Here is a 22,054-nt window from a genome sequence, read left to right as displayed (position 1 = left end):
GGGCCGGCCCTGGAGGCGGGAAGGCGCCCCACAGGCTCTCTTAGGGCGAAGCGAGGCAGGGAAGGGCTCGGGGGCGCCGAGCAGGCTGCTGGGAGAGCTCCGGGGGGGGCGCCGCCCGGGCTCGAGCTCCCGGGTCACCCCGCGGAGGGTTTCCCGGCACCCCGGCGGGCCGGAACCCCAGGAGAAGGCGAGGCCCGGAGGGGGCTTCTTGGCCCGACCAGCCCCGAGGACGGAGGAGCCCGACGGTGCTCAGCGCGGCTGCCAAGCGCGGTTTCCGTCGCGCCCTTCCGCCCGCAGACCCCGGGCACAGTGCCTGGCGTCGCCGGAGCGGAGCAAGTTCTGGACGGAGTCTTCCTCCACAGGACCGCCAGGGCACCCAAGGGTGCTGCCGAGGCGGCCCCAGGCCAAACGCTCCTCCCTTGCAGCTTTGCAAGAAGGACCAGAGAAAGGCGAGTTCAGCGGCAGCTCTGGGGGGGCCCTCCCGGGAGCCCCTGCCCCGGACGGCAGGGCCGGGGAGACCCCCCGCCCAGCCTGTGAGACCGGCGGGCCTGGCTAAGCTCAGCGCAGCCCTTTGGCTCAGGTCTCTTCTGCAACTAGCAATGAGTCCTCCAGCTCTGCGGCCTGGTCAGGGGAGGGTCCCTCCCGCAGCCCCACCCAGACACAGCGCAGAGGCGGTGCCCGGCCTGAGCTCCCCTCCCTGGGACGGGCCAAGAAAGGAGGAGGGAGGAAGCCTCGGCTCTTGCGTCCGGGCCAGCCCGGGTCAGCCCGCGCCGCCCTGGTCCAGGCCAGGACGGTGGCTCGGCCAGAAGGCGGCCTGATCCCAGCCTCCCCTCCCCGCTGCCCCCCGGGAATGGCCCCAAAGGCGTGCTGAGTCAGGACAAGCCCCGGCAGCACCTGTGACTTCCTCGCGTCCTCAGGGCGGCTCCAGCCCGAGCACGGGCAGAGACGCCCCTAGAGGGAAGCTGCCAGCGCCGTCGGAGCACCATCGGAATACCTCCGCATGCCGTTTGGGTCTCAGCCTGGTCTGGCGCTCTGGAGTCCCCCTGAACGTTCCCAGGCCTTCTCGAGACCCCCGCAGCACTCCCTGGCCTCAGTTTCCCCGAAGGTGTCCAGGCAGAGGCAGCTGGAGAACACGGGGGCTAGGATCCTGCGCATCTGTCCAGTGGACGAGCCGGCTCCACCGGTCACCTTCCTAAAGCCGTGGCCCGGCGGACTTCTGCTGCAGTCACTCCCCAACCACTCGGCGGGTTCTTGATCCGATATTCTTCGAGACGGTCAGCAGCCCTTTGGGGCTGAGCCTGGGCTGACACCGAGGATCCCAAGCAGGGCCTGGCTCAGCCCCGGCCCTGGGGAAGTGGGGATGTCACCGTGGGCCAGGACCCAGAGAAGGGCCACGTGGAAGGGGGCCACAGCAGGAGTCAGCTGACTGAGGACAGCGTCCAGGCTGTGGCACTGGGCCGAGCTTGGCAAGCAGCTCGTCCACCTCAGGGGGGCTCCCAGGACCTCAGTCACAGGCGCTGCCAGGAGAGGGGGCAGTGGCCCAAGCCGGCCATCCCTAGACTCGGCCTCCCCGTTGTCCTCCATCGCTGTGAGGCCCAGCAATTCCCGAGCACGGACCCTCCTCGCCTCAGCAAGTGTCCCGTGAGCTGCCCCTTGATGACTCTGGGACAAATCCACGTCATAGAGAGAACTTCGCAACTGCTTAGTCCGTCCACAGCCCACCAGCGCATGTTGAGGCTTTGCTCTGCCTGCATGCTAAGCCCTGGCAATCCCCAAACAAGCAGAGAGCCAGCCTGACCCTCTTGGGTTCTGGGCACCCGATGGGCCCGAAGCGCCCAGGTCCTGGGTTCTAGCACTCCTTGCTGAAGGGACCTTGGGCTAATCACGGAGTCTCTTGGAGCCTCCATTTCCTGGCCTCGATGCAGGGGATGGCCAAGGTCCCTTCCAGCACCAGCTCCTATGATCCAGGAGTGGAAGTCGGGGCAAAGGGAAGAAGAGCATTTCCACAGCATGCTGTGCCATCTGAACATACTGGCTCAACGCCTGATGACAGAGAGGCACCTGAGGAGGGGACCGCTTCTTCCTGAGCCGGGACTTGTGGCTCGGGTCAGACCCCACCTGTGGAGGGCAGCTTCAGTGCAGGTCCAAGAAGGGTAGCCACCGAGGAGGTGGCAGTGCAGGGATGTAGAGACGCCCTTGGAAGAAGCGGCCAGCCGTGGTCCCAAGACAACTTCAGGGGCTCGGAGCTTACCCATTATGTCAGAAAGAGGGGGGAGCCGGAGGAAGAGGCTTGCATCTAGTGCCACACGCTTTCCCTTCCCTCTCATTCGGACAGTCTGCCTGTGTTCCGACTCGATCGTTTTAAGAGGCCGTGAGGAATAAGCCTTGCCAAGCTTTTGGGGATCTCCTTGGAACCTCGTGGCATTCCTGAGAGCAGGAGTTGGGCTGCCTTGGCCAGGGCATTTCCTGGTGATGGCTGCAAAGGCCATCAGGAAGCTTGAGATGGATGTTGTCAGCTTTCCGGGAGGAATCTCCCAGCCCCCCCCCCCCTTCCTCCTCTTCTTCCCCCTCCTCTCCTCTTTGACCTCAGGGATATTGTGGTCTGACACTGGGATGGAGGGGTTGGTTGACTCTGCTGTGACGACTCACCCCTTTGGGACAGGAAAGTGGAGGGGAGAGTGCAGAGTCCGAAGCTCTGGGGCTGCTGCCACAAGGATCCTGGAGTGAGGACAGTGCAGGTGACTAACCCCCAGGCCTCACTGAGCCCCCTGTGGGCCCCAGATGGAAGCTGGCTTCCTTCCTCTGCTCTGTCTCCCAAGAGGTGAGCTTGCCTCCTGCTTCTGATGGCCTCTGCTCCCCCTCCCAAGGTAGGGCTCTTCCACCAAAGCCGTGTGCTGCCAGCTGAGCCCAGCGTTGAGAGGATGTCTGGGAGGTGCTCAGTAGGTTGAAACTAGCATGTTGCCAGAATGAGATCTCTGGGTGGGGACCCAACTGATAACAGACAGACAGACAGACAGACAGACAGACAGACAGACAGACGGTTCTAAATTCATTTGGATGACTTCCTGGGGCACAGAGAATAGCTTTATCAGGCTTTGCCCAAGCACATGAGTCATGGGCAGTGATCGGTGAGGCTGGAGTTGAGCTGGGTCTCTGCAATATCTGTGGGGCCCGGGCCTCAGGTGCCCAGATGTTCACAACATGCTCCATGGATGCCACGCTCCTACCCTAGTTTTACAGCTGTGAGGCTTACAGAGGTGCTGTGATCTGTCCAAAGGCACCCAGCTGTTGGGTGTCCCAGTAGGATCTGAACCCAGGACTTCCTAACTCAAAGACTAAATGTCGAGGTCCAACCTGACTGAGCCCCATCCGGTACTTGCAGGTTGGAGGCGATGCTGAGCACTATGGCTTGGAAGGCATATTTAGCGAGGGTTTAGCCCCCTTCACTGCCTGTGTGTTGGCTGTGTTGGTCTGCCAGGCAGAAACCTGATGAAGGTGTTCCTGGGCCACCAGGAAATCCACCCGCAGTTGGGACTTTAGGGTTCCGGGCCTGGTAGGTCTTCAGGGCCCAGCAGAGTTGAGATTGGGCCATAGGAAAACAAAGCAGCCCAGCCGGCATGGAGGAATTTGAGCGGCTTCTGCTCCCAGAATCTCAGGTCCCGTCCCAAGTTCTCCTACGTCGGAAGTGAGCCCAAGTGTTTCACAACAACAAACTTCCTCTCTGCTGCAGGCACACTCCGCTCCCCACTCCCCAATCTAAGCAACAGCCTTGGCTCTGACTGGCTTGCCTGGGCTAACCTTAACCCTAACCCTGAGCCCTACATTCCCCAGCACACCATGGACTGGCTCTGGGGCCTGAGCAAACCAGCAGGCAGAAATGGTCCTCCCATCCCTTGGCCCCAGCTTCTGGCCTCCAGACTTTAGGGTCCATAGATGAGACAGTAGCCACAGTCCCCATAGAGGCCCCCTGGAAAGTACAGCAGAGGTACAAATAAAGTCAATGCAACCAAAATTAGAAGGGAAACAATCAATTGGGAAAAAACATTCCTAGCAAATGTCTGAGCTAAAGGGCGCGTTTCTCAAATCCATAGAGAAGTGAGTCGGATGTATCAGAATGCAGAGCATTCCCCGATCAACTGGCAATTCTCAGCTAAAGACATTCAGACTCCGTCATGTGGGAGGCGATGTGGACAATTGGGACCCTGGTGCTGACAGCCATTCTGGAGAGCAATTGGCAGCCTTGCCCAAAGGGCCCCACACTGGGCAGAGCCTTTGACCCAGCGATACTACGCCGAGGCCTGGAGCCCAAGGAGGTCCAGATTGGGGGAGATTGCAAAGAACTGGAACTGAAGTGGGTGGCCATGCACGAGGAACTGCGGGATGGCCAGAAGAAATGCTGAAGATGGTCACAAAACATCCTGCAAAGATGGGCGGAGTGGGCAGAGGACGTGGCACACAGGAACCACAATGGCGTGCAAAGATGCCACGTGCTCGGCAATGCAGGCATCCCGGACGGCCCAAGGGAGCCCGGGGGGAAAGGGCTCTCCACTGCCACCACCACAGCAGGAACACCTGAGCCCGAGGCCCTTCTTTGCGCTGTTTCCTCCATGGAACAACGCGAGGAACCCGGGAATGCTGTTGTATGATAGGACGTGGCCAGCTGGCTTGGGGAGGGCGAGAGCTCGGCCTGGGAACTGGGCCAACAGGAACGGAGAAGAAGCCTTCCCAAAAGGCAGCTCCTCCGAAGGCGGAAGGAGGGCAGGCCGGAGAGATGGCCGAGAGCCGAAAGCAGAGGAGCCCCCTCTTGCCAGGGAGCAGCCGCTGCACTCCTCTTGGCAAAAGGGGCCGGCTGGGGATTCCGTAAGGCTAGAACTTCCCAACTGCCACTTCCCTCAGAGGGGAGGCTTCCTCCGGCCTTTTCACTCATTCAGGGCCTACAAAGACACCACAGATCAGCCTTCGCTCTCCAGGGCCGAAGAGAGTGATGGGAGCCGCAGGAGGCCTCCCGTTAGCTGTACGCGCTGCTTCCTGTCTCTGGGCTTCAGCTCTTTCCTGCGGTCCAGCCCAGCTGGGACCTCTGCTGCTTCTGGGGTCCTTTAGAAAGGACCGAGAAAGGGCCACGTGGGAAAAGCCCACGTGGGAAAAGCCCACGAAAGGGTTGGTTCAGCAGCTTCTAATCCAGGCCAGTAGATGGCGGGGGACAAAGGGCACTTCCACCCCCCCCCCCCAGGCTAGTCTGGCTCAACTCCAGCTGCTCTGGCAGGCCTTGCTCTCCCCAAATGGTAGGACTGTTCCCAGGCCCAGCCCAAGACAGGCCTGTCCTCCCCCGAAGCTGGGATCACATCTAAAGCATCCAGCCAGGAACCCTCTGAGCTTGGCCCTGACTGCTGGGGGACGCAGGGGGCCCCGGAGCCCTCAGGGATTTGAGCAGAGTCAGCTGCCCTCTCCCCCAGTTGTTGCTGCTTCCCATGAATGTGGAGTTTCCCCAAGCCCTGGGAAGGCCCTTGGGGCGACCCATTCTCACCAATTACAGAAGAGGAAACAGAGGCATCCAGCACCTGGCAGAGGAGTCTTTGCTGGCTGGTTTGCATTTCTTCTGGGGGCACAGGCACGCTCCCTCTCCCTGGAAATAAAGCGCCTGCCCCCTCCCCACTTCTGCCCGAGGCCCTCCCCCACCCCAGCCCTTCACCCCTGTGCAAGGGCCGGAAGCGCTGGGGGAGTGGCTGGAGCTACTTCCTGTCAGTCTGAGCTAGTTGGGAAAATTAGACTACACTGGCATTGGCCCCAAGGAAGGCATGGGCGCCAGGGCGTGGCCTTTAGCCAAGCTTGCCTCCGAGTGCCTCAGTTTCTTCACCAGTCAAGTGGAAGAAAAGAGTATCTGCTGTGACAAGGAAATCACTTTAAAAGACTGATATATATTAATTTAAGGTCGCCAAGGAATTCAGCTATGTAATTCCTAAATGAAAACTCAAGTCAGCAGTCAATCTTTTATGGAGTTTAATTACAATAGGAGGAAGAAAGGAATTAGAGAGAGAGAGAGAGAGAAAAGGGAGAGAAAGGAATAGGACTTAAATACCCCCTCTGTTTAGGCTGGGCCAAAAGGCCCAAGCCCTTAGATAGCTGGGGCAAAGAAAGGAGATCAGTCCCTATTACTCACGTGACCAAAATGGAGAAACAGTCTCAGAGGCCCCCACCTCCAGCTTCCTTCAGAGCAAGCTTCTCAGAGCACACCCTCTCAGAGCAAAACCTCTCCAACCACCTCTCAGTCCTCAGACCCTGCTATCTTTAAGGAAACCATCCAAGGTCCCTCCCCTCAGTTCTCACATCTACCAATCACTCTCCATCATTTTCCCTGTGCCAATGGTGGCTCTAGCTTAACCCAGGACCGCCCAGAGGTCTGTGGCTTTGCACATGTCTGTTGAAGGTCATATTCTCAAATAATTAAATCTTGATCCTTTGCTGCAGCCCTTCCTAAATCCTGTTACCCTGAGTAGGGTAGAGATTGGAAGTTCCAAGACCTGGTTCTGTCATTCCAAGTATCTCTATTGTATCAATTCTAAAATCAATCATGACTCAAAGAACTTCCTGTTCTGTGCTTAAGCATAGGTCAAAGTCCTTTCCATTGTTCAGCAAAAGGTTTCTGTCCTAAAGTAATCTTAAGAAGGTAGGAGGGGGAAACTCCCATGCCAATGGGGTTCACATTCCAATAGAGTTCCCACTATCAATAGGGAATTTTCCAAGTATGAAATTTCCCAATGGTGAAATTTCCAACATTTATAAGTCTAAGAAATTTTGAGGTTTACACTGCCCCACTCGGGAATCCTGAGCCCCACCTCCATTACCAGGGCCGCCAGGCAGCTGCCCAAGCCCTGTTTGGGAAAGGGGGACAGCGATAAGGCCTGTGTCCGCGGTGTGGCAAGGTGGCAGGGAGTCCTCCCTGGAGCCTCACATCCAGCCAGTGAAGCCGACCCAATTATCCCTGTTGTACAGAAGAGGACACTGAGACTGAGAGAAATGTGACCACAGCTCAGGTGGGATTCGAACCCAGGCCTTGGCTTTAGAGCCCAAGCTGTTACCGTGTCCGTGTCTCCCCAGGCAAACGTTGGCAGGCGTGGCCTGGGAAACTACAGCTCTTTGCGCGCGCCGTCTGGGAGGCAGGAGAGGCAGGCCGAGCGCACCCCGGGGCCCTCTGCAGGTTTTCCCCCCGCTGCCCTTCCCGGTGATGGATGGCGCACTATTGCAGACGCTCGGAGTGGCCGATTTGAAGCTCAAGGTGGCGCTCGCGAGCTGAACGCCATCTGCGGGAGGCCCAGGGAAGCCCCGCATTGGGCAAGCCGCCGGGCTGGGGCCGCGGTTTGCATCCCCAGAGTGGAGAAACGGCCCCTCCCAGAAGTCCCGGACTGCCGGGGGGGGGGGGGGGCGCCCCAAGGCGGGGGCGCGGCGCGGCGCGGCGCATCTGGCAGCTCTGCTCGGTCCTGTCACTTGGCCGGGGGGCGGGGGGGGGGGGCAAGTGAAAAGGCAGCCCCGGGTCAAGTTTGTCTTTCCGCTGACCCCAAAGAGAATCCGCTCCCCCAAGCCTCAGGGATCATTCCCCTGGCCGGGAGGCTGCCGAGAAGGAGCTGGCTTACACCTGCCTACCTGTCTCATGTGAGATCTCTTCCTAAGGAGCAAAGCTGGGCCAAGCGCCGGGCCCCAGAGAGACAAAGACAAAAGGCACTGAGGCCAGGGGCGCTGGGCGGTTCAGTGCAGACAGCCAGGCCTGGAAACAGGAGGTCCTGAGTTCAAATCTAGCCTCGCACCCTTCCTGGCTGTGGGACTTTGGGCAAGTTGCCTTTCTGCAAGTCTAAGACAGAAGGTACGGTCAAAAAGGCGGGGCGGGGCTCGGCCCCTGCCCTCAAGGAGTTTCCACAGAAAGGAGGACGTCACCCGAACCCACCGGAGCACATTCAGAACAAAGAGGGAGGGAGGGAGGGGGGAGCTGCTCCGTAGAGGCTGCTGAGCCTCGAGGTTCGTCTAGGGTCGGACTACCGTAGTCTGAGGTCTCCCAGACGTCCAGTTCAGCGCGCTCTCCCCTGGGCGGTATGGGGCTTAAAGCCAGTGTAGACAGAGAGCCGCTGCGGTTCTGCTGCTCTGCTGCCAAGTTCTTCCAAAAGGCTTGGGGCCCCTCCGCGCGATCTCTGGTCGCCCCCCCCCCCGGCCTTTTGCATTTCCCGCATTTCCGGGTCCCAATTGGTGCTAAGATGAGAAGTGAGTCTCCCTCCCGTGGGGGCCTGGGCCGCCACTCTGCCAGGGTGGCCCAGCAGAGCATCCTTCGGGCACTTTCTCGGCTGGCTGGCGGGAGGGCAGCTCCGGTTCCCCACTCCCGAGCTTTGCGGCGCTCGGAAAAGAGGGGGGGCACGAGTCTGGAGGAGGCCTGGGACGGGGCTGCTTCTCCGCTGCTCCCCTCCCGGCCGCCAGTCGGTCGAGGGTCCCTTTAAGAGACCAGAAACCAGCAGGGCTGGCGCCCGGGACTGAAACTGATTCAGAGGCTGCCGGGCTCCTCCCGCGGCCACCCCTGTCCTGGCCGCCGAATGGTTCGCGCCAGCCTCTATTTATCGCTGCTCTTCCTCCGCGGCCGCAAGGATGTGAGACGAGCAGGGACAGCGCAGGAGGTCCGAGCCGAGCCGAGCCGAGCCGAGCCCGAGCCGGGAGCAGCGCAGCCCAGCGGAGCGGAGAGCCGCCGCCGAGCCGGCAAGGCAGGCAGCTCGAGAGCACGGGAGAGCAGCCCAATCCAACCCAGCCCGGGACGGGAGAGCGACCCAGTGCAGCCCAGCCCGGGACGGGAGAGCAGCCCAGTCCTGTCCCGGAGGACATTGCCCAGGAGAGCTCCGGAGGGCAGCGCAGCCCAGTCCAGCCCCAGAGGACGGCGCGGTCGAACCCCGGAGGAGAGCACACCCAAGCTGGGCTAGACTCCGAGGTGAGCCCAGCGGAGCCCGCAGGTCCTGCAGAGCGAAGCAGAGCGGAGAGGAGCCGAGCGCAAACAGCTCAGCGCCGCGCCGCCGGGACAACCGGGGTGGGCAGAGAGCACCATGCCTCCCTCCTGCCCCGAGAGCCGAGCGGAGCGGTGCAGAGCCTCAGTCCAGCGGCCCTGGGCCCTCTTTTGTTCCTGAGGGCCGAGATGCGGTAAAGAGGGGCCGGGCTGACGGACGGCCGAGCCCTCCGCGAGCGTCCTTCCCGTCCCCCCCCCCCCCTCCTTCCTTCCTTCTCTCTTTCTGCCCCGGGCGGGGGAGGGCAGCTCGGCTCGTCCCCCGCCCCCGGCCCGCTCGCCTCCTCTGCCCGGCCCTCCGCCCGCCTGCCGCCTGCCTTTCGGACCCGGGCAGCCAGCAGGGAGATGCTGCCGTGGAAGAGAAACAAATTCGAGCTGATCGAGGAAGACCCCAAGCAGGCGGCCAAGGCCAAGGGCTATGCAGTGAGCCTCAACTATTCGGCGCTCACGTCGCTGGCCAAGGCGTGCCCGGAGAGCGCCCTCAGTCGCGTGGGCAGCATGTTCAGGTCGAAACGCAGGAAGGTCAAGATCACCAGCGAGGACCCCACGTACACCGTGCTCTACCTGGGCAACGCCACCACCATCCAGGCCCGCGGCGACGGCTGCACCGACCTGGCCGTGGGCAAGATCTGGGCCAAGAGCGAGGCCGGCAAGCAGGGCACCAAGATGAAGCTGACCATCAGCGCGCAGGGCATCCGCATGGTGCCCGCCGACGAGCAGGCGCCGCGGCGCCCCGGCCACCTCTACCTACTGCATCGCGTCACCTACTGCGTGGCCGACTCGCGGCTGCCCAAGGTCTTCGCCTGGGTCTACCGGCACGAACTGAAACACAAGGCCGTGATGCTGCGCTGCCACGCCGTGCTCGTGGCCAAGGCCGAGAAGGCCAAGGCCATGGCGCTGCTGCTCTACCAGACATCGGCAGCCGCCCTGGCCGAGTTCAAGCGCCTCAAGCGGCGCGACGACGCGCGCCACCAGCAGCAGCAGCTGGTGGGCCAGCAGGGCATCCCGCTGGTGCCCCTGCGCAAACTCCTGCTGCACGGACCCGGCTGCTACAAGCCGCCCGTCGAACGTAGCCGCAGCGCTCCCAAGCTGGGCTCCATCACCGAGGACCTGCTGGGCGAGCAGCAGGAGCAGCGGGAGTGGGAGCGCGAGCAGCGCCACGCCGACCAGGACCGCAGCCGGCGGCCCGACGACGAGGACGAGGACGAGGAGGGCGACAATGACAACGAGGAGGACCTGGCCCTGGACCTCGATCTGGCCCTGGACGGCGAGGCCGAGGACGCTGACGCTGACTGGGACGAGGACGGGGAAGCATCGCCGCCGCCCCTTGGGGCCTCGCCCTCGGAGTACAGGGACCTACTGGACACGCTGGCTGACGGCGAGGACGAGAGGCGCGAGCTGGGCGGACTCCTGGGGCCCCTGCGCGAGCTCAGCATCGGCAACGACGTGCGGAGCCTGCGGGCCGACCTGCGCGTCACCAGGCTGCTGTCGGGCGAGAGCACTGGCAGCGAGAGCTCCAGCGAGAGTGGCGGCCAGGACCCGGCGGGGCTCGCCAACGGACTGGGCGAGGCACGCCCGGAGGCCGGCCCGGCCTGAGCTCCGACTTGGACTGCGGCCGCCCTTGCGGCCGCTGCTGCTCCCACCCACGCCCCGACACCCCGGGAGCCCCCAGCTCCCGGTCCAGCCCCGCTGCTCCTGCTTCCAGCCCCGGTTGGTGCCCTGGGCGCCGAGTACCAGCTCCTCGGAGTTAGCCCCGGGGCGGCAGCGACAGCGAGAGCCAGCGGGCCTCCTCTGGGGAGCCCTGACCACTGGGATCTCCCTCAGGGCGCCCGACGGGTTGGGAGAAGGCACCAGGCGGCCTGGATGGGCCCGGGACCCCCACTTCCTTGGGCTGCGTCTCGGTGTGGGGGAGAGAAAGGGTGAGCGTGTGTGAGGGTTGTGCCTGGCACTGTAAACAACCGTGCCGGTCCCTGGCCCGGACAGCCTCCTGGGCCATTCCCCGCGGCTGGCTGGCCGCCTGGCCGCCTGGCCTCCTCCATCTCCTTGTCCTCGCCTCGTCCAGGCAGCAGCGACCCAGATTCGGACAGACGGACAGAGAGAGTGCCTGGCAGGCCGGCGGGCAGCCGTGTGCGGGAGCGGGGCTAAGGGGGAAGGCGGGGAGGAGGCCGCACGATCGTGGCTGCTGTCATGTCCGGATGACTGAGAATTTCCTGTTTTTCCCCGTAACTGGGGAGCCGCCAGAGGAGGGGTTAACTTCCTTTCTCCGCCACCGCCGGCCAGCCGCTTCGGGTCACTTTCGCGTCTGTCTCCAGCTCCTAAAGCGAACCTGTGCCTGGGCGTGTGCCTGTGCCAAGACCTTGGCTGGCCCGGCCGCCCCCCAGCTGGAGCTCGGCTTGTTTACCTCCGGCTCAGGCCCTGGAAAAGCTGCCAAATTCCTAACATGACTGTCTTGGGGGAGATGAAAGGGGCAAAGTTGCGTCTTGTTTACAGAACCGAAATCCAGTCTGGAAGGGGGAGTTTTCCTTTGGGGACCCACGGGCTCCTCCCCCGCGCTCGGCCCCGCCCCTCGGCGGCGGGCCGGGAGTCTTTGGCCGGCTCCTTTGCACATCGCCGCGCCCTGCGCGTCTCTAGCCTTTTGCTGTGCAAAAGGAAACGCGGAAGGTCTCTTGTACCTGCGAAGATGTATAAAAGCTGTCGGTTATTTTTGCAGAAGCGCCGCGTTCCGTTTCGCTTGCGCGCACCCGGCGATAGTAAAGAGAGTTCACCGAAAGGGCCCGTGAGGGGCGCTGCGGGCGGCGCCGAACCCCTCCCGGGCTGCCCAGCCTTCCTGGCGGTTCCCGGGCAAGGGCTGGGCTGGGGGAGTCTCTCTGGCCGCCTGCTCCCTCCCCTGCCTTCCGATCCCGAGAAATTGTTTTCGCTGGGAGGCTTCTCCCTCCGCGGAGCTTTTGACGTCATTGGCCTTCGCGTGGACAGGCTGCTGCTTCTGCCCCTTCTCTTTGCTAGTTGCAGAGCCAGAAAGCTGAGCCAGAGAGGGAAACTGAGGCCCACCTAGAGGGGCCGGTGAGTGCCCCAAGCGGGGAAGGGCTCCGCCCGCCCGGGGAGTTGGTCAGGCTTTCTGCAGGTTTGTTTCTCCTGTAAACTCCCAACAGATGTCTCCGGACTAGAGCGGCTCAGCTGGGTGTTGTAACAGGACACCCTCCAAGCGGGGCCTTCTGTGGCTTTTTGCTCTTCTCCTTTTCAGCTGTGGCCTCCGCTTTGCCCCCCTCCCGCTCTGGAGTCACGTGCTCCAGCCTGCTGCTGTGGGCCTGGGGAGGGAGAGAGCCGGGGCGAGCTGGACAGCACCCGGAGCCGCGGGCCAGCCGAGGGTGCTGTCCGGAGGGCCGCAGGGACCGTGAGCCGCGTGAGCAGGCTGGGAGGGGGCCCAGCATGCCGCTGCCAAGGTGGCCCCCGAGGCTCGGGAGCCCCGTCTCAGCCTGCCTTCCCTGGCGGCCTTGGGGCCCTCCCCCGCTGGCCACATCTTTCTGCTCCAGGGCCTCGAGTGTGATGGGAGGAAGCAGCACCCGAGGCGGCCAGGCTGGCACTCGCCGGGGCGTCAGGGGCACCACGAGCTCCTAAAGCTTTAACCCTGCGCCTGTGCCAGCTGGGGGGCGGGGGGGGGGTGCAGGCATTGCACAGGAGTGCGCTGATCCAGGATTGCCGGAGGAGGGAGGGACCTCAGCCCGGGTATCAGGAAGAGGCTTCGCTTAAGCCGCAGTAGGGTAGCTAAGCCTGGGAGGAAGCTGGGGAAGGAGGACGGCACATCAGGCAGAAGGCACGGATAGCTTGGGCACACCTTTGGAGGCAGGAGAAAGAAACTCGGAAAACTAGGCTGGAACCCGATTGGGCCCGCCTGAACACGCCTTTGGTCCACCACACGGGAGGGAGCCACCGCAGCTTCCCGAGCAGGGAAGTGACCGAGGCAGCCTCGTGCTTTAGGAAGTTTATTTTGGCGCGGAGCGGAGGGGGGAAGGGCAGGAAGCCGAGGCAAACAGTCCGGGCAAGGGGTCCCTGGGCCTGAGCTGGGGTCAGGCCGTTGGGCAGAACTCTGGTTAAGGGCTGGGGATCCACACAAACACTCGTTTAGCAAAGGGAAAGTGCCTGCCCTCAGGGAGCTTCCCGGCTAAGAAACTGAAGGGTGGGGGAGGGAGGGGGAGGAAGTGGGGGCTGGTGGGAAAGGGGGGGGAGACTGCACTGAGCCCCTTCCTTAAGCAGGTGCTCTGGAGCTCCCACCCTTCCAGGCACGGGCCCAATGAGGGGAGCAGAGAGGACAGCTGAGGTGCGGGAGGCCTCCGCAGGCGGCTGGAGAGTCCACGGAGAGCTCTGCCCCCCCCCCCCCCAGAACAGCAAACATCCGGGATTGACGAGCCACGAAACTGGAGAAGGAGCTTTGACATCCGGGTCCCCCGATGGATGGTGGGGCCCCGAAGGAAGGAGGGAGCCTGCCCCTGTGAGCTATCGGGTGCCTCGGGCTTCTTTGGAAGCTTATTCCCCACCCCTCTGCTTAGCACCGTGCCTGGCACGTAGTAGGGCCTCCGTGGATGCTCTACCTGTGGCACGACCTCGGTTAATCTTAAGAGCTCTCCCTTGTTCCCGGCCCGTCGTTCGTGCCCCCCCCAAAGACCTGGAGAGGTTGGTCCTTTGCTCCCCCGGCTCATTCTACAAGGAGGAAATGGAGGGAGATGGGGTGAAATGACGTGGCCAGGGTCTCACAGCTAGGGAATGTCTGCTGCCACGTTGGAGGCCCCCAGACTGTCTGCCTGGCCGCTCAGGTACTACTAGGAGCCCCCTTTGACAGGAGGAGCCGGAGCCCTGGGCAGTCTGGGGAAGCCTCGGGCCCTTCTCCCCAGGATGGTTCTGCTGGAAGAAGACCAGATTCCAACAGCCCATCAGAAGCCAGTTCCGTTGCACTAGCATCCGCCACCCGGGCGTGCATCTGGCTTTAGGGCCCCTGCAGCGGCCCATGGAAGGAAGGGGGAGAGCGGGGCCAAGGGAGCCAGAGCGCTCCCCAGCCGAATGGGCGCTGTCCCCGGGATGGAGGCCCTGAGCATGCTCCCTGGCGCCCTGCCGGCCGGGGGACCAGAAGGCCCACTGGAGGCTGAGCTTCCGGGGAGCTGTCCAAGCCAGTGGCTCCTTCTCGGCTGAATTCTGGGGATACCGAAAGGCGGAGGACAGCTCCGAGTCTAGCGGGGCCCCAGCTCGAGGCGGGGAAGTTCGGGCTGATCTCCAGAGGGCACCCTCGGGTCAGGAGGGTGGGTGCGAGTGCGGGGGGCAGACTTGAAGGAAGCAGGGAGGGGGGGGGGGTCCGAGTTGGGGACAGACAGGCAGAGGAATGTCTAGTGGGAGGAGAAGCTGGGAGGCGGATGTCGCTGATTCAGAACTTTCTGCCATCCCCAAGATGGACCAAGACTGTACACAGAGGCTTCAAGTGAGAGCTGGAAGGGGCTTTAGTCCTTCCTTGTTTCACCAGGAAAAAACAGGCTCGCCAAAGTTCAGTGACTTGCCTAAGGTCACACAGAGGTGGAATTTGAAGCCAGGTTCTCGGGTTCCAAATCTGCCCTTTCTTTCCCTGCACTACTGCCCCCGGAGGCGCTTGCTGAGCTGGAAAGGGCTTCTCTGCTAGTGCTTGGATTTCCATAAAATCTCCCTCGTACCTGGAGTCAGAGGGCCGACTTCCAGAAGCTGGGCCGCCAACAGACATCGAATGATAATGGCCGTCGTCGGTGCTCTGAAATCTGCCAACAGCTTACATGGAGAAGCCCGTGAGCGACGAGATTGCACCCATTCTACAGATGAACCGCCAAACCGTGGTCCGCACTGACCTGCAAGGCTAGCCCTCTTTCCAGCTAGCGAGAGACCTGGAGCAAATCTTATCTGTCCCTTCCAGGCTTAATCTCTTTATCTGCAGAGTGAGGGTGGCTTTCCCAGGGAAGAAAGGGAAAGCTGAACAAAGGAAGGCTGGGACGTGGCCTCCGGAAAGCCCTGGGTAGGAGCAAAGGTGATCCTTGGGGATTGCTGCTCAGCCTTCCCCCGAAATGTCCCCCGGATACTTGGCCACGGAAAGGGATAAGTGGGCAGTCCTGGGCGGGGAGTCTAAATCCAGGGTCGCTAGGTAAGTCATTGGCCTCTCTGCCTCAGTTTCCTCAACTGTAAAATGGGGACAATGATGGCATTTTCCTCCCTGTGTCAAGGGCTATTTGGGAAAGTTCTTAGCCCGGCTCTAGAATGCTACCTACCAGGAGGAAGAGCGTCGTTCAGAACAACAACGGGGTCGATGCTAATAGCCAGCAGTGGCCGCCCCAGATGACCCAGGGCTGAAGCCACTCCCGGTGACGTGCCCTGATTTGCCTCCTGGGCTTTTCCCTTTAGTCCCCGGGGAGGCGGCACCTGTTAGCGGCCCGTCCTCGGCTTCTTGCTGGAAGGGGAGCCGCTGTGGACCAGGCAGCGATATCAGAGCCAGAGCAGCCCCCCCCCCAAAGGCCTGAGTGAGGAAGAAGAGGGGAAGGACCCTGGCTCTGCGGGGGGGGGGGGGGGGGGGGGGGGGGGGGGGGGCGGGGGCGGAGCAGCTTCCTTGGGCTCTCGCCACTGGATCCTCGACCTTGTAGAGCGCAACAACCCCCAGATGTCAGGGGTGGCTCCGTGGCTAGCCATAGCTCCCCACTCAAGGTAGCCAGTGTCCTTCCTCCCCTCCCCCGCATGCCCGTCACCCCGATCCTCAGTCCTCCTGCTTTCCAAGGGCTCTGGGCACCCAGAACAGGGGGTTTGCCCACAGAGAACCTTGAAGGAGCAAGAGTGGGGGCAGCGGGTGGCTCAGTGGATAGAATGCCTGATCCAGAAATGGGAGTCCTGGGTTCCAATCTGGCTTCAAGCACTGCCCAGCTGCCCACCCTTGGCTGCTCCTCCTCCTCGGAGCTGATGATCAGGCTGGAGCCCAGAAAGGAAAGGCAAAGTGCCACTTGTGGTCTACAGGAATGAGTCTCTCCCGCACCCCAGGAGAGGCAGGCCTGCTTGGGAGCAGAGCACGAGCAGCTCCTGTGTGCCACATGGTGACCCAGGCTGGCCCCACAGGGGAGGTAGGTGGGGGCTGGATTTCTGAGAGTTTTCTTGGCCTGCCAAGCTGAAGATGTGGGTTTTTTATCCTGGAAACAAGAGTGAGCCACGGAAGGTGTTGGAGTGTGGGAGGGACACCGTCAGGTCTGGCCTCGAAGAATACCAAGTTGGCAGCTCTCTGGAAGATGGATCAGGGAGGGAAAGGGGGGAGGTCAAGTCAGAATCTCACAAAGGGAACTTGAGCCTTCCAGATGGGTTTGCAATGGGGCTCTCCAGAGCATCCCCGCTGCGTGGGGCCTCCGATTGGAAGCCCGGCTTTCCTCCCTTAACCCCAGGTGGGAAATGGAGCTGCCTGGACTGGACCTTGGCTGGGCTGCTTCTTCCGGGCCCTTCTGGCACTTCTTTAGTTAGGGCACCCAGAGCAGCTCTGACGGGAGTGACCAAACTGACTGGTCTTGTAGGCTCCCTCCCAGACCCCTTCCAGGTGGCATCAGTTTCCCCTTTCGCCGTCTGAAGCCAAAGGTACAAGCCACTGTAGTCAGCCCCCAAAGCATTTCCTAAAGGTGTGAGGGAGCCACGCAGGGTTCTGGAGGGCCAGAGAGAAGTCTGGTCTTTGGAACACAGGGCTGGCCTATATTCTGCATAATGGATGGGGGGGGCAGTGGCAAGGCTAATGCAAGGTGGACCCATGCCCCCCCCCCCATTGGGGCCAGCTAATGAGTGAGTCATCCAAGTTGCCACAGAAGGGCCCAGAGTTGAGGGCATCTTTGAAAAGGATGCAGACACAGACCTGGTCCAACGTGGAAAAGAGCCAATACGAGGGGCCTCACCGCATGGGAACACCCACATCCTGTCTGGCAGCAGCTCTGGAGCCTCCCCAGAGGGCAGTTTCCAGCCAGCCCTGAGACTGAAGGACACCTCCTGGGTGGCCCCGGGGCTCCCATCCCCAGAGAGCCCCAGGCATCAGGCCTTGCTCTTGGCCAGTCGTTCTTCATTTCTGAGGTCCAATCACTGATCCATCTCTCCAACGAGTCTTTATTCTGTGGCTTCCCCTATGTGGCAGGCACTGTGCCAGCCATAGACACTAGGGACAGTCTAGACAAGACCTTCAACTCATCCTGCGCTAAGACGCTTCCAGTCCCCTTGATATTCTGGTCTCCCTTTGGAAGCTTTCAACCCTCCTCATTTCTGACCAGGGCAGAAGATGGCCAGAAGGACTTGGATCTCCCTAGGACCAGATGCTGCCTCTTGGACTAAGTTAGCATAGTTTAAGGCTGCCATTTCACACTACTGACTCGTACAAAGTAAGCTTTTTGGTCCACTAAGATCCCCAGATCTTTTTCAGAATATCTGTTCTTGCCGCCCCCATTCTTCACTTGGGCTATTTTATCTGCTTGCTTCTGCTTCTTCTCCGGGTTATTTTATCCTAACTTGGGCAAAGGGCTAGCCGAACACCCCCATCATGCTAAAGCTGCCCCCGAGATTTGCCGCGGGGGTTGGCTCACTCTGAACACTAAGCCTTGGGTGGCATTACCGAGAACGTGCTCTTTCTCACGCTCGGCGGAGATCACTGAACCTGGAAGGAGCGGCGGGCAGGAACCCTAGTTTTGGAGCCTGAGGTGGGTCTCACGTTGGAGGAATGTGGCAGTGGGAGGGGGGGAGGTTGGGCAGCAGAGGGTGGCACTAGGGCCTGGGTCACCGGGGCAGTGAAGAGGAACCACTGGGAGGAGCCTGGGGAAGGACCACTTTGGAGCCACGCCTCCCGTGGGCCCTCTTGCCAGTCAGGAATGCTGAACCTGGAGGAGGGGTAATGGTGGCTGCGGGGCAGGCGCTGGGGGGATCCAAGCAGAAGGCCAGGCTCAAAAGGAAGTCTAAAGTGGGAAAAGCCGAGCGGGAAGGTCAAAGCTTCTCCGGAGAGCTTCACAATGACTCGCGGAGACCTTAGAACTGTTCACATTGTACAGATAAGGAAACTGAAGCGTGACTCGCCCAGGATTCTATAGCAGAAGTGTTTGAGGCCAGATTCGAACTCAGGACTTCTGACTCTGGGGCCAGGGCTCTGGGCACCGCGGTGCCGAGTCTGTGCCTGCACGTGGGCTGCTTGACATCGCTATACGTCACGTGGCTAAGGCTTATTGTGTCTGCAGGTGACTCAGAGGTGGATGGCAATCAGCACTGGGACAGGTCTTGGTGGGTGGGACCCCGGCTCAGTACCGCCCTGAGGAAGGAGACTGCAGAGCTGCGCCTGGGCTGAAGAAGCCGCCGTCCCACCGCAAGATGGCAGAGGGATGGCTCAGTGGCCGCGGCTGGGACTGGTGAGCCGACCTAAAGATGATCTGCCAGAAGGAGAGGCCGAATGCGCTGCCCTGGCCCCGGCCGCAGGGTCTTGGCCACTTCTGGCCACTCCGCTTTAGGACAAGCCGGAGGGTGCCCAGCAAAAGGGGCCCAAGTAGGGACGGAGCCTGGGATGGGCGAGTGGCTGTCCCAGGGCTGACGATGCCCTGGCTGGGAGGTGGTGGTCATCGGGCCAGCCCAGGACCCAGAGGAAGGCTGATTGCTGTTGGGCTTAGAGAGCAGAACTAGAGCACGGCCGAGGGAGCCAAGAGGCCGTTTGACTCCCTCACCGTTGGGGCTCTCCTTGCTGCAGGACTCCAAGCACAAGTCGTGCCCCAAAGATGGCTGGCATTGACAGCCCTTAACACACGTTGCATCTCCTTCAGCCCCCCAATGCCCCCAGGAGGGAGGTTTCTTCCCCTTCCTACATCACAGGGAACCTGAGGCTGTCCCACAACCGGTCAATGTATGAACCAGGATTTGATCTCAGGTCTTCCTACCTCCAATATTTCAGGTCGGCGGAGGCCCTTCGTAGCTTTAAGGTTACGTGTGTGTCAATCCCGGATGTCAGATCTGGCCGACCGCTTAGCGACTCAGGGAGGGAAGGCCAGAAAACGGGAGAGAACCTGGAGCTCGAAACAGGCAAAATGAACGTTAAAAACGGCGTCCATTCAAGGTGATTTCAGAAAAGCCGGAAAGAGCTCCATGAACTGATGCAGAGTGAAAGAAGCAGAACCGGAGAGGATGGTGCCCAGGGGCAGCACACCCTGGGATGACCTACGGCGGCGGCAGACTCAGCTACCCTCAGCGATGCGCGGTCCAGGACATTTCTGAGGGACTTGGGGCGAAGAAGGCCCCCACCTCCAGAGGAAGGCAGGCCGTGTACCCCGTCTACTTGGCCACAAGTTGGGGGTTCGGTTTTATGGGGTCATTCACCTACAAAATGGATAATATAGGAACAGGTTTGCATACTGCATGTGTAGCCCACTCCGAATTGCTTGTCAGCTCCAGGAGGGGGAAGGGAAGAGGGGAGGGAGACGACAGGAATCGTGGCTTTGGAGAACTGATGTGGAAACGATGTGAAAATGTAAAAAATGGTTTATACACGTAACGGGGGAAATTAAATATATATATACGTGGCTTCCCTTTCAACCCCTCACCTTCCCTCCTAGAAGCAACTCTGGGTATGGTTCCAAGGCGGAAGAGCAACAAGGGCTGGCCAGTGGGGCGCAGAGGTGCACCCCTGGGGTTCGGGAAGGATACCTTTTGCGAGATTGCAAGACTCCAAACTTAACTTAAAAGTAAAGAGAGATTCATCATTAACGTTGAATTTGTGGCCAGCAAGACAGCATGAGTGGAGGGACCTGGGAGGTTGCTCCCAGAATGCCTCCATTCTGGGGTTTTTAGATTCTTTTACAGCAGGGGGGACAGGACTCTGGGGCAAGGGGTTGAGGGGAGGAGGTTAGCCTGAGGGCCTGGAGGTGGTGAATGAACGCTGTCCTTCTCAATTCAATGGGGCAATCCAAGGAGGGTAATCTCCAAGGTCAGGTGTTTGGGGCTGGCAGCAGAGGAATTTCCCTGAGTTTCTGGGGATACCACGCCCACAACAGTGACTTGGCCAAGGTCACCCAGCTGGGAAGTGTCTGAGGCCAGCCTTGAACCCAGGACCTCCCATCTCTGGGCCTGGCTCTCCATCCACTGGGCCACCCAGCTCCCCAATAAACTATTTTGAAAGGAAGATGATGAGTGGCCATCCTGTTCCAATTCAGTTCTGAGGTATTTGATTCCAGTTTATTGCTAGGGAAGGCATGGGCTGGGGGCTGGAGCTATGCCCCCCCCTTGTGGACCCCAAGGAATTTGAGATTCTAGAGGCAGCTCTCCCTGGCAGCTCACCCAGTGGCCTCCTTTGTATGGAAAAACAATGGCGGCGGCAGCCATTCTCCCTCTTCTCACCTCCTTTCACTCGCCCCTGCACCGTCTCCTCCAGTGTCCTTCTTGCCAAGGCTGAGCCTCCTTCCTGCCTGCTCCCCTGGCCCCGCACCAGCCTACGTCCGTTCCTGATCCCCTGCCTCCGCCCCAGGGCCTTCCACGACCCCCAGACTTTCCCAGGAGTCCCCAGAGCTCTGCAACGTCCTCTACCTCTACTGCCCAGAGGCCAGCGAGGGAAGATTTTCACCCCCCACCCTGCAGGGGCTTCGGTGGGTATCCCAGACCTCTGCCAGTGCCCCCCCCCCCCCCGCCCAAAGTCCGATGATTTTTGACCAAGAAACACTTATTAGAATTTGCTCCACAAGCAAGTAGCGGCTCAGCCTTCTCGGGGCCTAGAGCAGCCAGCTCAGCCTCGGCGGGGGTGATGGCGGGATGACGACGTTCCTAGAGCAATCCCACTACGTCCCAGCTGGGCTGCCTCACAGGGACCCAGAGCTCAGGCTTGGGGAGGGCAAACAGCAGAGAGCAGAAGCGGCCACCTGGGGCCCATTTCTCAGATGGGGGGGGGGGAGAAAGGGAGCGGGAAAGGCAGTCCTGCCCCCTCCCCAAGGGAGCCACGGGGCCCCATGCCCAGGTCCGAAGCCAAGAGAGTGAAGGAAAGAAGAAAGAGTGGCATTGGCTAGCCTGGAAGATGCGGGCTCTGTGCACATGGGAGAGGACGCAGAGGGCTCCCCGTTGAAGGAGCCTCTGGGGCTGAACACCTTGAAAGGTCCCGACAGATGCCTCCAGCTTATCTCCTCTTATTTTCCCCTTACCGGTCCACCCAAAGTGCTTTCTCCAGTTATCCAGATTCCATAGGTGCCAAGTCCCAGGTCTCTTCTCACCCCTCCTTCTCCTGGACCTCTCTGCAGCCCTGCAGGATGCTGTTGAGCACCCTCTCCTCACTCTAGGCTTTGGGGTCTCAACTCCTCCTTCCAACTTCTCTTCTGGTTCTCCTCCTCTCTCTGACTGCTCCTCTGTCTTCTTTGCCAGATCTCCCTCCAGATCACCCCCACCCCCAGGTACAGGCTTTCCTCTGGACTCCATCCTGAGACCTCCCCTCCCCTCCCCTCCCGTCCCCTCCCCTCCCCTCCCCTCCTCTCCCCTCCTCTTCTCTCCTCTTCCCCTCCCCTCCTCTCCTCTCCTCTTCCCCTCCCCTCACCTCCCCTCCCCTCCCCTCCTCTCCTCTCCTCTTCCCCTCCTCTCCCCTCCCCTCCTCTCCTCTCCTCTCCTCTTCCCCTCCCCTCCCCTCCCCTCCTCTCCTCTCCTCTCCTCTCCTCTCCCCTCCCCTCCCCTCCCCTCCTCTCCTCTCCTCTTCCCCTCCTCTCCCCTCCCCTCCTCTCCTCTCCTCTCCTCTTCCCCTCCTCTCCCCTCCCCTCCCCTCCCCTCCTCTCCTCTCCTCTCCTCTCCTCTCCCCTCCCCTCCCCTCCCCTCCTCTCCTCTCCTCTTCCCCTCCTCTCCCCTCCCCTCCTCTCCTCTCCTCTCCTCTTCCCCTCCTCTCCCCTCCCCTCCCCTCCTCTTCCCTCCCCTCCCCTCCCCTCCTCTCCTCTCCCCTCCTCTCCTCTCCTCTCCTCTCTCTCCTCCATTCCTAGGTGGAAGAGCAGTAAGGGCTAGGCCACTGAGGGACAACCTTTTTGAGCT

The 22,054-nt window shown here is 61.3% G+C and overlaps 2 protein-coding genes across 2 annotated transcripts; both read left to right on the top strand.

Annotated features, from left to right (window-relative positions):
• Positions 1–4,467: 4,467 nt before the first annotated feature.
• On the top strand, positions 4,468–9,166 carry LOC130455867 (collagen alpha-1(I) chain-like). Its single transcript, XM_056807742.1, has 3 exons — positions 4,468–4,860; positions 7,096–7,273; positions 8,253–9,166. Exons 1-3 carry the CDS (start codon positions 4,468–4,470, stop codon positions 9,164–9,166), a joined length of 1,485 nt encoding a protein of 494 aa, XP_056663720.1.
• A 170-nt stretch (positions 9,167–9,336) lies between these two features.
• On the top strand, positions 9,337–11,737 carry FAM43A (family with sequence similarity 43 member A). The gene has a single exon (XM_001372824.4). It carries the CDS (start codon positions 9,371–9,373, stop codon positions 10,619–10,621), a length of 1,251 nt encoding a protein of 416 aa, XP_001372861.2. The 5' UTR covers positions 9,337–9,370; the 3' UTR covers positions 10,622–11,737.
• Positions 11,738–22,054: the final 10,317 nt, after the last annotated feature.

Source organism: Monodelphis domestica, chromosome 8, assembly GCF_027887165.1.
Source record: "Monodelphis domestica isolate mMonDom1 chromosome 8, mMonDom1.pri, whole genome shotgun sequence".
NCBI lineage: Eukaryota > Metazoa > Chordata > Mammalia > Didelphimorphia > Didelphidae > Monodelphis > Monodelphis domestica.
The sequence above is the reverse complement of the archived record's forward strand: the minus strand, read 5'-3'. Positions and strand labels throughout refer to the sequence as shown.